The sequence below is a fragment of the Ursus americanus genome, chromosome 9 (genome assembly GCF_024610735.1).
Source record: "Ursus americanus isolate L20-20 chromosome 9, mUrsAme1.1.p, whole genome shotgun sequence".
Lineage (NCBI taxonomy): Eukaryota > Metazoa > Chordata > Mammalia > Carnivora > Ursidae > Ursus > Ursus americanus.
This window is the reverse complement of record NC_142135.1, coordinates 34495254-34509936: the sequence shown is the minus strand read 5'-3', so window position 1 is coordinate 34509936 and position 14683 is coordinate 34495254. Positions and strand designations below refer to the sequence as shown.

The following is a 14683-nucleotide window of genomic DNA, read 5'->3' as shown; positions in this document are numbered from 1 at the left end:
GTTATCAGTAACAGGTGGATGCAAGTTTTCAAAAATTATAATTTTGGCTTGAAAGCTCAAATTTTACCATTGGCGACAAATACTGCCAGTTGTTTTCCTTGAAGTGACAGAGTCACACTTGGTTTCTTTTTGAGAAAATGTCAGCCAAACAGGCCAGTTCGAGAGCATAGTTTGTTGGTCTGTCTGTTTTTAATGTAAAAATTAAGCAGTGAAAAAAAGCAGCTAGTTCAGCTTCCACTCAGTTGCACAAATGCTTTTTCCTCAAAGCAGTCAGTGTTCTTCAGTAGGCAGGAGCGCTTTGTAGGTACTGCCTGCTTTGACACACAGAATATTAGAAAGATGTGTATTCGGAGTTTAAAATTAATAAAATTAGTATTTTATACTGCTACATCTAGGACATTCCCAAGTAGTACTTTTTGTTTGTTTGTTTGCTTGGTTTGTTTTTATTGTGAGTATGTGTTGTTGGTAAGGACACAATAACTCAAGGACAGCTTTATGTCACTGCCTTGATTCATGTCAGGAGTGAAAACTTTTGGGGCGCCTGGGTGGCACAGCGGTTGAGCGTCTGCCTTCGGCTCAGGGCGTGATCCCGGCGTTCTGGGATCGAGCCCCACATCAGGCTCTTCTGCTAGGAGCCTGCTTCTTCCTCTCCCACTCCCCCTGCTTGTGTTCCCTCTCTCGCTGGCTGTCTCTATCTCTGTCAAATAAATAAATAAAATCTTTAAAAAAAAAAAAAAAAAAGGAGTGAAAACTTTTACCCACCATTAGCTTTGTACCATCAATACAAATGTCAGCAGAGTGAATAAGACAAATAATGTCATAGTATTATTATGAAAATGATTTTGACTTCTCGGACCCCTGAATTATCTAAGAGACCCCAGGGGTCTGCAAACCATAATATGAGAATTGCTCTTCTAAAATTTCTACATCCTATCTTTATCCTGGTAATTGTAACCATGGAGTTTTTAATAAACATATTTAAAGTTATATTTTATATCAACATCAAGAATTAATCATTATCCATTACTCTTTCTCCATACAAAGCAAGATTTTCTTTTTTCTTTAAAGATTTTGTTTATCTGAGAGAGAGAGAGAAAGAGAGAGAGCGAGAGAGCACAAGCAGGGTGAGTGGCAGAGGAAGAGGGAGAAGCAGGCTCCCTGCTGATTGGGGAGCCCATTGCGGAACTCTGTCCCAGGACCTTGAGATCATTACCTGAGCTGAATGCAGACACTTAACCGACTGAGCCACCCAGGTGCCCCTAAAGCAAGATTTTCAATATATTTTTAAAACAGCCACTCTCCTATTACTTCTCAGATATTTCATTTGAATTTGGTATTATTCTTTTTTTTTCTTAGTGAGCAAAATGAATACTACCATTAATAATCCAAAGTGATGGAGTAATTAAAATGAGAGTTTTCTCACCACAAAGATGTTTTCTCAGATAAACTTTTTAAAAAAGTTTTTATTTAAATTCCAGTTGATTAACATACAGTGTAATATTAGTTTCAGGTGTACAATATAATGATTCAGCACTTCCATACATCATTTGGTATTATTCTCAACAATCCTTTCTTAGTGGCATAAATTTCATTTCCATGATCTGAAATTATTTACAATGAATTTAACATTTTTTTGGGTTGATACTCTGATTACTTTGTTACTTTTCTTCCCTACCCATGAATGTCTTTTTTTTTACTTTGAATTGAGGAATAATTCTTTCAGAAAGGATGTATGAATAGAATAGGTTTTGGATCCTTTCATGACCAAACATGTCTTCATTTTGCTGTTACACAGAATTTATATTTTGCTGTGTTCCCAGTTCCACGTTCAGATTCCTGTCTCTTCTCATCTTGGAGAATTTAGTAATGCAGACGAAAAGTTGACTGTTTCTTGTTTTTTTGAAAGTTACTTAGTTCTTTTTCCATTTGTAGCATTTTCCATTTAATTTTTTTTAAAGATTTTATTCATTTGAGAGAGGGAGAGAGAGACAGAGAGAACACAAGCAGGGAGAGAGGCAGAAGGAGAGGGAGAGGCAGACTCCCCGTTAAGGAGGGAGCCCGATGTGAGACTTGATCCCAGGACCTGGAGATTTTGACCTGAGCTGAAGGCAGACACTTAACAGACTGAGCCATCCAGGCACCCCCCTCCCCATTTAATTTTTAAAAAAGGAATTTTGCAGGATATGGATAGATGTGTGTCTTTTTATTATCCTTTCCAGCACTCTGGAGCCTTTAATTCTCAAGACTCAAGTTTTTCTTCAGCCGGAGAATATTTTCTTTCATTATTTCTGTTATTACTTCTTTTTCCTTTTCATCATCTTTATTGCTTTCTTCTGTCACTCTTGTTAATTGAACATTATACCCCGAATCTATTCTGTATGCCTTTTAACTACATCTCATAGTTTTCTTTTTTTCTTTAAAAATTGGCAAAGTTCCTTGCTTCGATCTCTCACGTTAATTTTTTAAAATTATTTTTCAATTTAACCCTCATACAATTTTTTTTAATTTCTGAAATTATGTATCTTGTTCTGTGATTGTTTCCTTTTCATAGTAACCTGCATTTGCTTTGTAGTTGCAGTATCTTTTTTTTAACATTATTTCTTGTATCCAACATTATTTTCCTCATCGGTAAGCTGTTTTATTCATCTTGGGGTTCTCTCTCATTCATGTTAGGTTTCCTTAAATATCTAGTGATTTTTAGTTCTCCTATTAAAAGTGAAGAGTTTGTCTACTCATCTATCAGAGCTGGGGGGGTTTGTTAGCTGAGTGGAGTGCACTCTTCCCAGAGTGGGCTGTTTTCTTTAGTGGAAGGGTGGCCACAGGTGCTGAGGGTACCTGGAAGATTCCTTCGTGTATGTACAAGTGAGGTCCAAGGGGGTCGGGTGGGGCTTGAACACACGAGAGAATTTTCCTGTTTTAAGCTGAATTTTTTTCTTTGTTCCCACTTGGTAGTTTGAAGTTACTCTAGGCATTTAACCAAGTTATTTCTCTCTCTTGTCCTAGAGCCACCCAAAGGCTAACTCCCTCTGTATTTAAGAAGTAAATTCTGGGGCACCTGGGTGGCTCAATCGGTTAAGCATTTTCTAGTTTTTCTATACCTTGAATTCGGACATCCTCTCATTTACTTCTGTGGAAGAAATCCCTTGTCATATTGGACTTTTATATCCTAATTCCCCCTTTTCAAGTAACTTTTTTTTTTTTTCCTGATTATGAAAGTAGAGCATAGTCAAGAAGTGGCAAAAGGGAAGGATGCTTAAGAGCTCACACTTGGATACAGTTCTGGTCTAAGCCGACTGCTCTGTGACCCTGGGCAGATGACTTAGCACTTCCTGCTCAATGTATTCATCTGTGTAGAGGGTATCATTATCATGCCTGACTTTAAGGCTATTGTAAAGAATAAATGGTTAACCCATGTTAGGGGCTTAGAAAACTCTATCTGGCATATGGGAGGTGCTCAGTAAGTATGTGTGACTTATTGTTATTGAATACTATTTGAAAAGTGTAAAAGTAGAAAGAGGCAGATAAAAACTCACCTTCGATTACTGTTAACATTTTGAATTTTGATTTACATACACACAAACATTAACCAGTTTTAGTTATATCATAGGCTGAGTTTCTGCAAATTCTTTTCATTTTGTAATTCTTTCTTGTCCTCTTCCTTCAACTTCTCATTGTGGTATCTTTCTCCTTATGGTTGTTCTAGTGCTTTATGTGTGCCTTTTCTGCTTCTTAATTATTTTCCTAATCTTCTCTGTCTCAGTTCTGGATTACTTAATGGGTGGATTAAGGGTACTAGCAAAGCTGGGGCACCAGTGAGAGAGAGAGAGAGAGAGAGAGAGAGAAGAGAGAGGTGCAGGTGGACCAGGGAAGGAGGAAGGGAGGGAGAGGTATTATGTGTCAACCAGTGAATCAGCATATTTTGCAATGAGTATATCTAAAATGAAACCATCTTATTTTCAATAAACTTAAGTTTTGTTTTACAGTTTATTATTTTAAAAGCTATACATTTTACGTGGTGGAGGGTATCATACTATGTTCACTGAATTATTTGATCTTTTCTTTTTATAACATAACAGTTATTAATATGAAGATTATCACTATCACCCCAGGCTTATGGATTCATTTCATTTCTCTCAAATTCTGGATGGATTAGGTCAAGGGCTAAGGTTAGAGTCATTAAGAACAAGTGCTCAGTGTAGATACTTCCTAATAAATTTCAACTCTTGTTCTAACATGGAAACTGTCTGCTATCTCTTGTGATTTCCTCTAGCAAGCACCAAAAGGAGGGATATTACTGAGGGTAGACAGCAGTGAAAGGACTAACACTGTTGGCATTTAAATTGTGACATTAACCCTGGCTAGGATGATTGGTTCATCAGTTTCCATTTGCAAGTATTATTTCGTTAATGGAGAAAATAGCAAGATTCCAAAAGAAAGAATAATTGTCACATCTTGAAACTTTACTCTTAAGTTTAGGGTCTGAATATTGCCCCCACCCCCATTCCCCTCCCTGGGAAACTGAAGTGATTATATGCCTGTAATCAGCTACAATACATCAGCTACAAGATTTGGAGTAGATAAAGACTAAGCCCCAAGAGTTGAACACTCAGAGTATAAGATAAAATAGTCTATGTGGAGAATAGAATTCATATTATCTCAAGATAAAGGCTGTGTGTATGTGAGAGAGAGAGAACAAGAAAGAGGTGAGGATGGGGAGGATGGAGGGGGAGATTGAAGTAGAGGAAATCCTGAGAATTCTATAAAAGCTGCACTTCTGAGAGAGAGGGAAGTGGCTTGTCCTGGGTGGAAAAATCCTTTTGCCTCCAACTCAGGTCAGTGTTGAGTATGATGGACAACAGGTAGGAGGACAGCCCATGAGTATCGGACCTTTACTGATTGGATTTTAGTCTTCGCCCTGTTTTGCCTCTGGTTTGCATGTTTCCTAATGATGTAGCTCACATTAAAGAAGAATAGAAGAATGAATCCTTAATTTGTTTAACTTGAAGGTGAGGATTAGGAGGTGAGAGAAAGATAGTTTACATATGATCAGTGCTTGCTAAATTTACAATTATGCTTCCTAAATTAAGGCAACTTTCATCTGTGTAGCACTTTATACTCACAACCAACTTTACAAATAAGCTATAAATTGATTTTAGAAAACATGAAAAATACAGCTCCCCCCATTCCCCATATTGTACTTGAAACTCCAGTTTGTACTTAGGTGTTCTAGGAAGATTATTCTGCAGGGCTGCAATATGGATTGAAGAGGGGAAAGTTGAAGGATAGGGAGACTAGCTGGAGGCAAGAAGAGAGAAGACCAAAGCTGTGAGGCTGGGTATGGTAATGGATTCTGTAGAAGGAACAAAGAGAAATAACAACAGCTAACATGTATGCAGCTTTTACACTGTGTCTGTATTTAATTCTGACAAAAACACTAGGGAGTAGATATTATTATTCTGCTTCATTTGGGGGTATATCCCAGTTTTACAGGTGAGGAAACTGATGTACAGAATGATTAACTAACTTGTCCAGGGCTACACAGCTAGTAAGTAGTGCGGGCAGGATTTACACCTCGGTGATATGGCTCCAGAGTCTGTATTTTAAACCAGTACAAAATATTTTATTCTATATGACCAGGGACAGATGACGGTGAGGAGCCCCCAACTGAGAAATAATGATTAGCTTAGTTTGGATAGGTTGAGTTGAAGTTGACCACGGAGCATCTAAGCAGAAAGTGCAAAACTGGCTCTCTGGCAATATACATCTGTTGGTTATGAAGGTTAGAGGATCAGTGAAAGTCAGAAGAATCAGCAGTGGAGACAAAAGAGCAAAGGCTCCAGGACTGTCAGAATTAAAGGAACTAGAGGAGAGTTGAGGTGGAATAAAAGCTAGAAAAGAATGATGGGCTGCAGAGGAGAACCACCCCTTCATACGATGTCTTGGAAGCTACGCAAGGCAAGATGCTACAGAAGTAAGAAACGTCTTAGAAAATGCGAGGAGATTAAAAACTGAAAACAGTCTGTTGGATTTTGAACAGAAAAGTAATAGAATCATTTCTAAAGAGAAGTAATACTTTTAAATATTATTAATTGAAGTTTTTATCTGTAATGTGCCAGGCACTTCATCTGTAAATATCTGAGTTATTCCTTAAGAACAGCTCTGAAAGATTGGTATCATGTTACAGACGAAGAAATAGAAGCTCAGAGAAGGAAAGTAACTCATCTAAATTCAATAATTGACAAAACTTAAATTAAAACTGAGATTTATTGAGCTCCAAAACCACCCTTCTTCTGGATTGACGCCCCCCTCCCCAAACAACAACAAAATAAAACAAAACAAAAAAGCACAAAAACCAGTTACCTTCTATAAGTTACAAAAGAAACGGATGATGAGAAATGGACTTAAAGTGATAATTTGTGTGAATATGTCATGTCCTCATTTTTGTTTCGTGGTCCCAAGTGCAATAGATTTATGTCTGGATTTATTGATTATTACTACACATATTTTTAGAAGGTAAAGACGTCAGAGGCTGCTGTTTCTAGGCTTCTCCCTAGCAAAGCCTGCCTGCATTAGACTCTTGTTAATGCTTATGGGGGAGGGTAGGTTGCTTCTGGTGGAGTGACCGGGAGCTTCTCTGGACTCTGGTTGTGATCTCATTGGCATGACCGCCCCACCTCTTTCCGTACTTCCGCTGATGACTCATCTCTCAACTGTTCTCCCAACATCCACAAAGTGAAGTAGTGGATTAAAGAAAAAAAAAAATGAGAACAAGAAGTTTTGTGTGTGACCTAACATGGCCTTTAGCTTTGCTGTGAATGCTCTCAGGTGTTAATCTAAACTTTTCTCCAAAGCAGGACCAGGGATCAAGTTTATAGCTGCTGTTTACAGTTCTGTGTTTGAGGCTACCCAGAACGTGCCGTACCTAAACCTACAAAAAGAATATTTAAAAGGTTGACCAGAGCTGAAGTAGAGCTGCCATTCCAAAAGAATGATGATGAAACTCAGCTTCAGAATGCCTTCCAAACTTTGGTAAAATCTGCTCTGTGGAACTTTTCTTTCTTTGTAAATCTACATGTTTGCTTAGTGTACCAGAGATTATTCTTTTTTTATTAAACCAAGTTTTATTCAGCAATGCTTTGTACCAGAGGGATTATAATCTATGAAGCAAAGAAACAAACAAAAACCACCAAAAAGCAACATCCCCCCCAAAACAAACAAACAAAAGAAAACCAAAGTCATTATGCAGTTAAAGGAAAGGGCATAAAAGGCTCCTTTGGCCATCAAAAATATGTAAAGAAACAGCTAGTAAAGTTGTGCTTTCCCAGACTCTTTCTTTCCACTAATCATGTAAAGATTCATCAGCCGTTTCATCGTAGGGGAAGGGCTGTTGAATCTAAATTTATGACTGAACATTTGTGCTAGGAGCCAGTGAAATCAGCAATCCAGAAGACTCAGCTGGGGGGAGTAGGGACTTTAAGAAGGAAGACTTGAAGAGAAATCTCTCCGGTGAATCAGGACACCACTTAGTGTAAACAGGAGTTGGCTCTTCTCCTTCAGCCTGGCACTTCCTGTTAAACTTTTGGAAATTAGCCAGCATTGTAATTAACACCTTCCTTCCCCTGGCAATATGTGCTTCTCTCAGTCATCAAAGAGAATACGATCCAAACTTTCTTCGATGATGAGGTCACTGCAGATAATGTGAAGCTCTTCATTCCTTCCTGTAGGACTGAGCATTTTAGGAAGTGTGTGTGATGGCCGGACCCTCATGGGCACTGATTAGGTTTCAGAATTTGCTGCTTCCCCCACTAAGTGGTAGAATCACCTAGGGTGACCCCAGCTAAACAACGCAGAAGGGGTGGTGGGGGCATTGCCACACCTGGGCTTACCACCTCTGCTCTCTTGGTTCTCCCCAGAGGCCTCATTTCTTCCACTGATAGACTCTCAGGATGTCACCAACATTTCTGTCCCCAAGTCCAACCCTGTGCTGTATAAATGAGTAATTTTTACAACAAGAAAATGCTATTTTACTGTTAGAATATGTAAATTTCTGTAGCTGACTCCAAAATGAATACAAATGTGCTCTTTTTGTCAGAAAATTCCATTTTTCCGAATTACCAAAACATTCTTCCCTTTACAAAGTATTTCCCACCTCTGCCCATTTCAGCGTGGACCAACACATTTCCTTTGTCTTTGTCGAAACTTCGGTTCCTCTTTGATCCTCTGGATAGATTGGTCCCCTCCGTCATGTACCCTCATGACACTGTCCATTTCCCTTTCTCACACCTGTTGCTTTTGTAATGGTGGTGCCTTCTGTTCACTGAGCTGCAAGCCATGTGGACAGTGGGATGGGGTCTGTCTGATGTGCCACCGCATCCTTGATGACAAGTATAAGGCTTGGCACCTGTTGAGTTCTCAGTAAATACTTATGGAATATCGCTAAGTGAACAACTTCAGTTTTCCTCTAACATGGTTATCTTTAGCACTTTTCAGTTATAATTGACTTTACCAAAAATTGGTGCATGTACAAACTTCACAGGAACAAAGAACTGTGCAGTGATAGTAGTACCTCCTATTTGTATAGCACAGTGCAGTTTGCAGAGCTGTTTTCTCCATTAAGTTATTTGCTTCTCACAATTCCACTGTGACCTAAGTAGGGTGGGCATTGCTGTCCTTACTTAAGGCATAAAAAAGCTGCAACTTAGACAGTTTTCTACCTCTGTAAATGGTGAGCAAGGACTCATTTCCAGTACCCACCGCTAGTCCATGTCAACACCCCATCTCATGGTTAGTAAACTCTTCCACCAGGGTTTTTCCCCTTTACTTCCAGAAACATCATTAGACCCTTTTAATCCACTTCATTTGCAATTGGGTCAGTATTGTCTCTTTCTTCCCAAATGGTTTCACCAAACTACTGGCAGAGTTGAAATCCGGCCTGGCGACTATCTAGCTTAGAATTCCACTCCACTAAATGTGGATTTCCCACCCGCACTCCCTGATATGATAGATCTTACTGACAATGGCAGTGCCATTTTCTGATCTTACACCAGTGTATGGCACCATGCCAGCACAGAAAGGGCCCTCGACGCAGTCTTTGTTGAGAGTGCATGCCAGTTCTCTATCACAGAGCGAGCTGAGAGACCATCTCCCATTGGAAGGTCCTGTAGGAATGTCAGCAAAAAGGTACCTCTTTTGGAGCTGAGTGACTGTAGAGGATCCATGGTGGCTGAATTTCCATTCATTAGTTCAGGTGTTGCATTCACCGGTCCTGTCACTTACTTGTCCGTGTTGTGTTATTATGAGTTACAGCTGTTATTGAAATACAATATGTCATCTTTACATTTTGGTTCTGTTTCAATGAACAAACAGTAGAGGGTCAAGAGGCGAGTGCCAAAGCCTCTCTAGGCTCTTTTACACCGGGGGTCCCGGCCCGGAGAGCTGCTGAGGACTATCACAGGTGTTGGGTATTTGAGTCACTGTCACATACTCTGCAAGAAATTGTCTGGTCAATTGCTACTTTACCCAAGTTTGGCTTGGTTAGAATTGATAAATGACTCCAAGCCCTTTCTGTATCTACTGAAAATTCTCTAGATACTCTGCTCACTCTCCATGAGGATTTTATAACCTGGAGCTTTTCTGTCATTTAAATATAATACGACCTTGTGGCAACACAGGAATCACATATAGAGTCTGGGTGTTGCTTCATATCCTTATTATGCAGCATATCAGCAATATGTCTTATTTACAAAGTAGCTTCTGCTACCCTTTTTAAATTAAGAGACTTGGATTGGTCTATAATTTGCAAGCAATTTCAAATGTAGATTAAATAAACTTGGTAAAAGCTTTTAGTAATTGCTAATGTATTGATTATATTTAATGTATTGCACATATTATTTATAATTATAACTCAGAGTTAAATGAAACCTGCTTCCCACAGGGTCACATGCATTCTAATATTAATAAAGAACAGTCAAATAAAAATGATTTGGCCCCTAGAATGACAATATGAAAAAATCAAGTGTGAAGGGGATCAACTTACAGTACTTATACAACCTTTTAAAGACCATTATTACGTCTAGAGGCATAGGGGCTTTATAAATGCGATGTGGCAGCCATTTTAGTTTTAACCTTCCCTTCTCCATTCCAGGGAAGTCCAGATTAACCATGTAATGTGTGTATTTTTAGTGGAAAAAGGAACATTTCCCTGATAATGAACCTCACATTTCTCTTGCTTTCAAGTAATAAACGACTGGTGGCCTTAGTGCCCATGCCCAGTGACCCTCCGTTCAATACCCGAAGAGCCTACACCAGTGAGGATGAAGCCTGGAAGTCGTATTTGGAGAATCCCCTGACGGCGGCCACCAAGGCGATGATGAGCATTAATGGTGACGAGGACAGTGCTGCTGCCCTCGGCCTGCTGTATGACTACTACAAGGTAGATCCCGCAGCCCTGCCTCCCTCCTTTGCCTTCCCCCAGAGACGCCCCTCGTTGTCGGTGGGAAGAGGGGAGAGAACAGAGTATTTCCACGCTTGCTTTGGAATTCAGCCTGCTCCTGTTCTCGTTGCCTCCCCGCTTTCCCATCAACGGAGCACAACTTCACCACACACCCAGAGGAAGTTTTCATTTTGGGATCGTTATTTCTGTGTCCTCTGTTCACATGCATACGTATTATCTCCGTGTAATTCCTACTTCATACCATATTGCAAATGCTTCCTTGCTGCCATTTTCACTTTATGGTTTTTGGTGAATAAAAATATTACAGGAGCACCTGGCTGGCTCAGTCAGTAGAGCAAGTGACTCTGATTTCAGGGTCGAAAGTTTGAGCCCCAGGTTGGGCGTGGAGATTACTTAAAAAAAAAAATGACACTTCGCGGCTGTACCTTAATTAGCCATCGTTCAGTTATTGGGCATTTAAGTTGCTTTTAGATTTCTCATTTTATAAGAACATTCAGGATTTCTAGATTTATTGATTTTTTTTTTAGTTTTATAAGGAATATTCCAATGAATGTTTTGTGGTAGACTTCTGCAGCAACTCCAAAACCTAATTTTGTTATAACCCTGTTTCCATTTGTTTTGATGGATACTAAATATTTATTTTGAAAAACCTTTAAAACAAAGTGAATATAATTCACTTACATTACAGAAATACCTGCCATGCAATACCCTCAAAATAGGAGTATTTCAGGAAACCTAATGAGAAACAGTGGTCTGTCTCTTAGAAAGGTTTGACCTGGTCCCTTAGCATTGGTGAAGTGTAAAAAATCAACATGTATTTACTGAATGAGGAGATTTATTGCCAGCTTTGATTGTAAACACCACTGGTTTATGCTGGGAATTGGCACAAAGGTGAGAATGGCTGTGTTTATTTTGTTGGTTGGGCACAGGGAACGCTTTATTTTAGATTAAGAACTGAGTCCCCCCCACTCCCTCCATCATGAGAACACACAAGAGGAACAACTTTCCTTTTAGTAAGCTTTAGTCTCTTCGTGTTTTCTTGTCTGTTTCCTGCTTTCTCTGTCCTTCCAGCAGTCTCCACGTTTGCAAGTCATGTTGTTTCCTGTCTCGCTCCTAAACCAGAGTTCTTGTACTTTCCAAAGATCTCCTACCATTAATGTGACCCTGATGTAATCACTTGGGTCTTGACAACTACTTTTGTGGCTATTATAACTATATTAAACTAATATGTTGGTTAGTAGTTTTGTAAGACATTGAAGAAACATATCAATATATATTTTGAAGGCATATTGTTCTGGTTTTTTAAAAATAGATTTTATTCCATCACTGAAATAGACATCATTTCAGGTATCTATATTAGGTGGTAATTCTTTTGTATTAATGAAGAGAGAAGTATACCTCAAAACAAAATACTTAATAATTTTTGAAAGCAATGTATTTTATTTCCCATAGGTTCAGAGGATAATTATTAGTAAATATGGTACTTAGTTACCTGTCCTCTTGAATCTTTCTGATATTTAAAGGAAAGGTGAAACATTGTTATCCGTAAATATGTTGAAATGCAGAATAGGGAGTTTATATAAAACTCAATTTGGTGCCAAGTCTATAACTCTTTCTGTTGAATTAATATTTTTCAGGATTAATTTATTAATTTAGGATATGAAATATTTAAATAAAATGTTTCCTGAGATTTTATGGATGAGTAGAGTTACATGGCTTCTTTTATTTCACACAAGCTTTATTATATTTTTGTTTGAAACATTTTCAAGAATTAGTCTTGTTTCCCAAAACTGTGTGCAAACGATCATTTTCAGGCCTTAGTCAGATCTCTGACATTCACAACTTACATATGATGGCATTTAAGTTGCCACAGAATTAAATCTACTTTGAGAATAGACCTTTCTGTATGAAGTAAAATATTAATGAAAAAATAGATTCTATTTTTTGAGTATGCTTTGGGAAGTTAAATTATTATAACAATTACTGCCATATTATCACTTAAATTCTGTAGATGTTTTTATACCTCTTTGGAAGTGCTAAACACACCCTAAGGTTGGACTACATCACCCCTTAGGGGACAGTAGTAGGCTTTGTCAGAGAGAGGAGTGTGTGGCACATAGCAGGCACTCAAGAAATGGTGACCTGTGTCCTTGGAAACTGCAAAGGCATATCTTGGTATAATACTTCATACATTTCAAAGTCTTTTCATGTACATTTTTAAACTATCACCACAGGATCACTGCAGCGAAGCCCATCAGGTTTTATATTTTATAGTTTAGGCCACTAAGTGGGATTTCCTTAAGGTCACAAGACGATCCTGTACATTTCCTAATTCCATTCCATTATGCTGTCTGTATTAGTCTGCAGGGCTGCCGTAACAGAATACCACAGACTGGGGGGCTTAAACAGCAGAAATTTATTTTCTCACAGTTCTAGAGGCTGGATGTCCAAGATCCAGGTACTGGCAGGGTTGTTTTCCAGGGAGGCCTCTCTTCCCTCCTGTCTTGCAGATGACTGCCTTCTGGCTGTGTGCTCATATGTGGGTATATATTTCTCTGTGTGTGTATATTTCAGTCCTATTGGATTAGGGCCTCACTGTTATGACCTCATTTAACCTTAATTACCTCCTGAAAGGCCCTATCTCCAAGTACAGTCACATTGGAGGTTAGGGCTTCAATGTATGAACTTTGCAGGGACACAACTCGGTTCATAACCTGTCCACCATTAGAAATTGCCTTTTTTGAACTCCCATTTAAAGATGGGTTCAAGGGCGCCAAATGGCCCTCCCCCTGCTTGTGCGCTCTCTCTGTCAAAAAATAAATAAAATCTTAAAAAAAAAAATAAAGATGGGTTCAAATTTTAAAAAATTCATTCAAAGCATATTAAATGGGATCTATTAAAAATAACTAAATTGCTAGAATTCTCAAAGTTTAGGGACTCAAATCAAAGCCCAGTTTTCTATCAGTTCAAGCTACTTATCAGTAGCAGCTCCAAAAGTCAAGTGTGAACTTTTGATGAATTTCAGCCATGACAGAAGAACAGAACAGATTTCATTAGTTAGTGAATTTTAAAAGTGGTCTGACTCACTTTATCTTACTTCATTTTCCCCTGAGGAAGCTGGTGGTTCATCATTATTTGATTCTAGTTCTATGAAAATATGCTTCTTTGGCTAGTTCATTCCCATCTGTTCTGTTAACCATGTAGTGCTAGAAACCAGTTTGTTGGTTTGCTTGTTTGTCCATTTATATAGCCATCTATTTGTCCATCTGTATATCCATCAGTCCATCCATCCATTCAACAAATATTCACTAATTAGCTGACCATCCAGCAATGGTGATAGATATGGAGGTAGAATGGATATCCAAAGGCAGAGAGGACTTTGATGGCTCTGCTGAGAGGAGCGTTGCGTGTTTGAGATACAGTGTGACACGGCAGTGATGAGGTCCGCCCAAGTTGAGGTGGGAGCTTTTTGAAGCCATGTTTTCAAGAAATGGAAAGCATTGAAGAGTTTCAAGTACAATCAAAATGGGATTAGACTTGTATTTTTAAAATCACTCTGGATCTTCTTAATGGATCCAGAATGGATTTGCTGGGACTAAGTGAAGGAGAAGAGAGACCAGTTGGGAGGCTGATGCAGTAGCCCAGGCAAGAGATGTCAGAGGCTGAACCAGGAGGCAAACATCCAGAGGGAAATGGATGGATTTGAGTCACATGGGATTTAGCATAAATGTCTTCAAGACTCACATTAGAGTATGTATCAGGTTTTCATTTTTAAGGCTGAATAATATTCTATTGTATGTATATACCACATTTAGTTTATTCATTATCTGTAGACGGCCATTTGGGTTGTTTCTAGCTTTTGGCTGTTGTGAATAATGATGCTGTGAACGTTTATGTTTATCTGTCATCATCTTCACTTAATGGTAGGAATTATGTTTCATTCAGCTCATTTCCACCTGGCGCTTAGCAATGTCTGGCACATTGTAGACCCTTAATATTGACACATGAATAAAAGACTTACAATTGATTTATTTTTATTTAACAAATACTTATAAAGTACCAGATACTCCAAGTGCTTTGAAAAAAATTAACTCATTTAATTTTAGTAAAATCCCTGTGAGTTGTAGGACTGCCATTAAACATGGTTTATAGATGGGGAAAGTGAGGCAGAGTTTAGTTAGTGGTAGAGCTGAGATTCAAACCCAGACATTCAGGTATAGGTCTTTACTG

General features: G+C 38.6%; 1 protein-coding gene across 3 annotated transcripts in view; it reads left to right on the top strand.

Annotated features, from left to right (window-relative positions):
• The window catches only part of GRHL2 (grainyhead like transcription factor 2), a 164137-nt gene that overhangs the window by 34026 nt on the left and 115428 nt on the right, over window positions 1-14683 (top strand). For all 3 annotated transcript variants that reach the window (XM_087864683.1, XM_045805842.2, XM_045805841.2), the window contains exon 2: window positions 10237-10432. In XM_087864683.1, the coding sequence (XP_087720809.1) occupies window positions 10265-10432 (168 nt within the window). In that variant the 5' untranslated portion in view covers window positions 10237-10264. The remainder of the gene's footprint in view (window positions 1-10236; window positions 10433-14683) is intronic.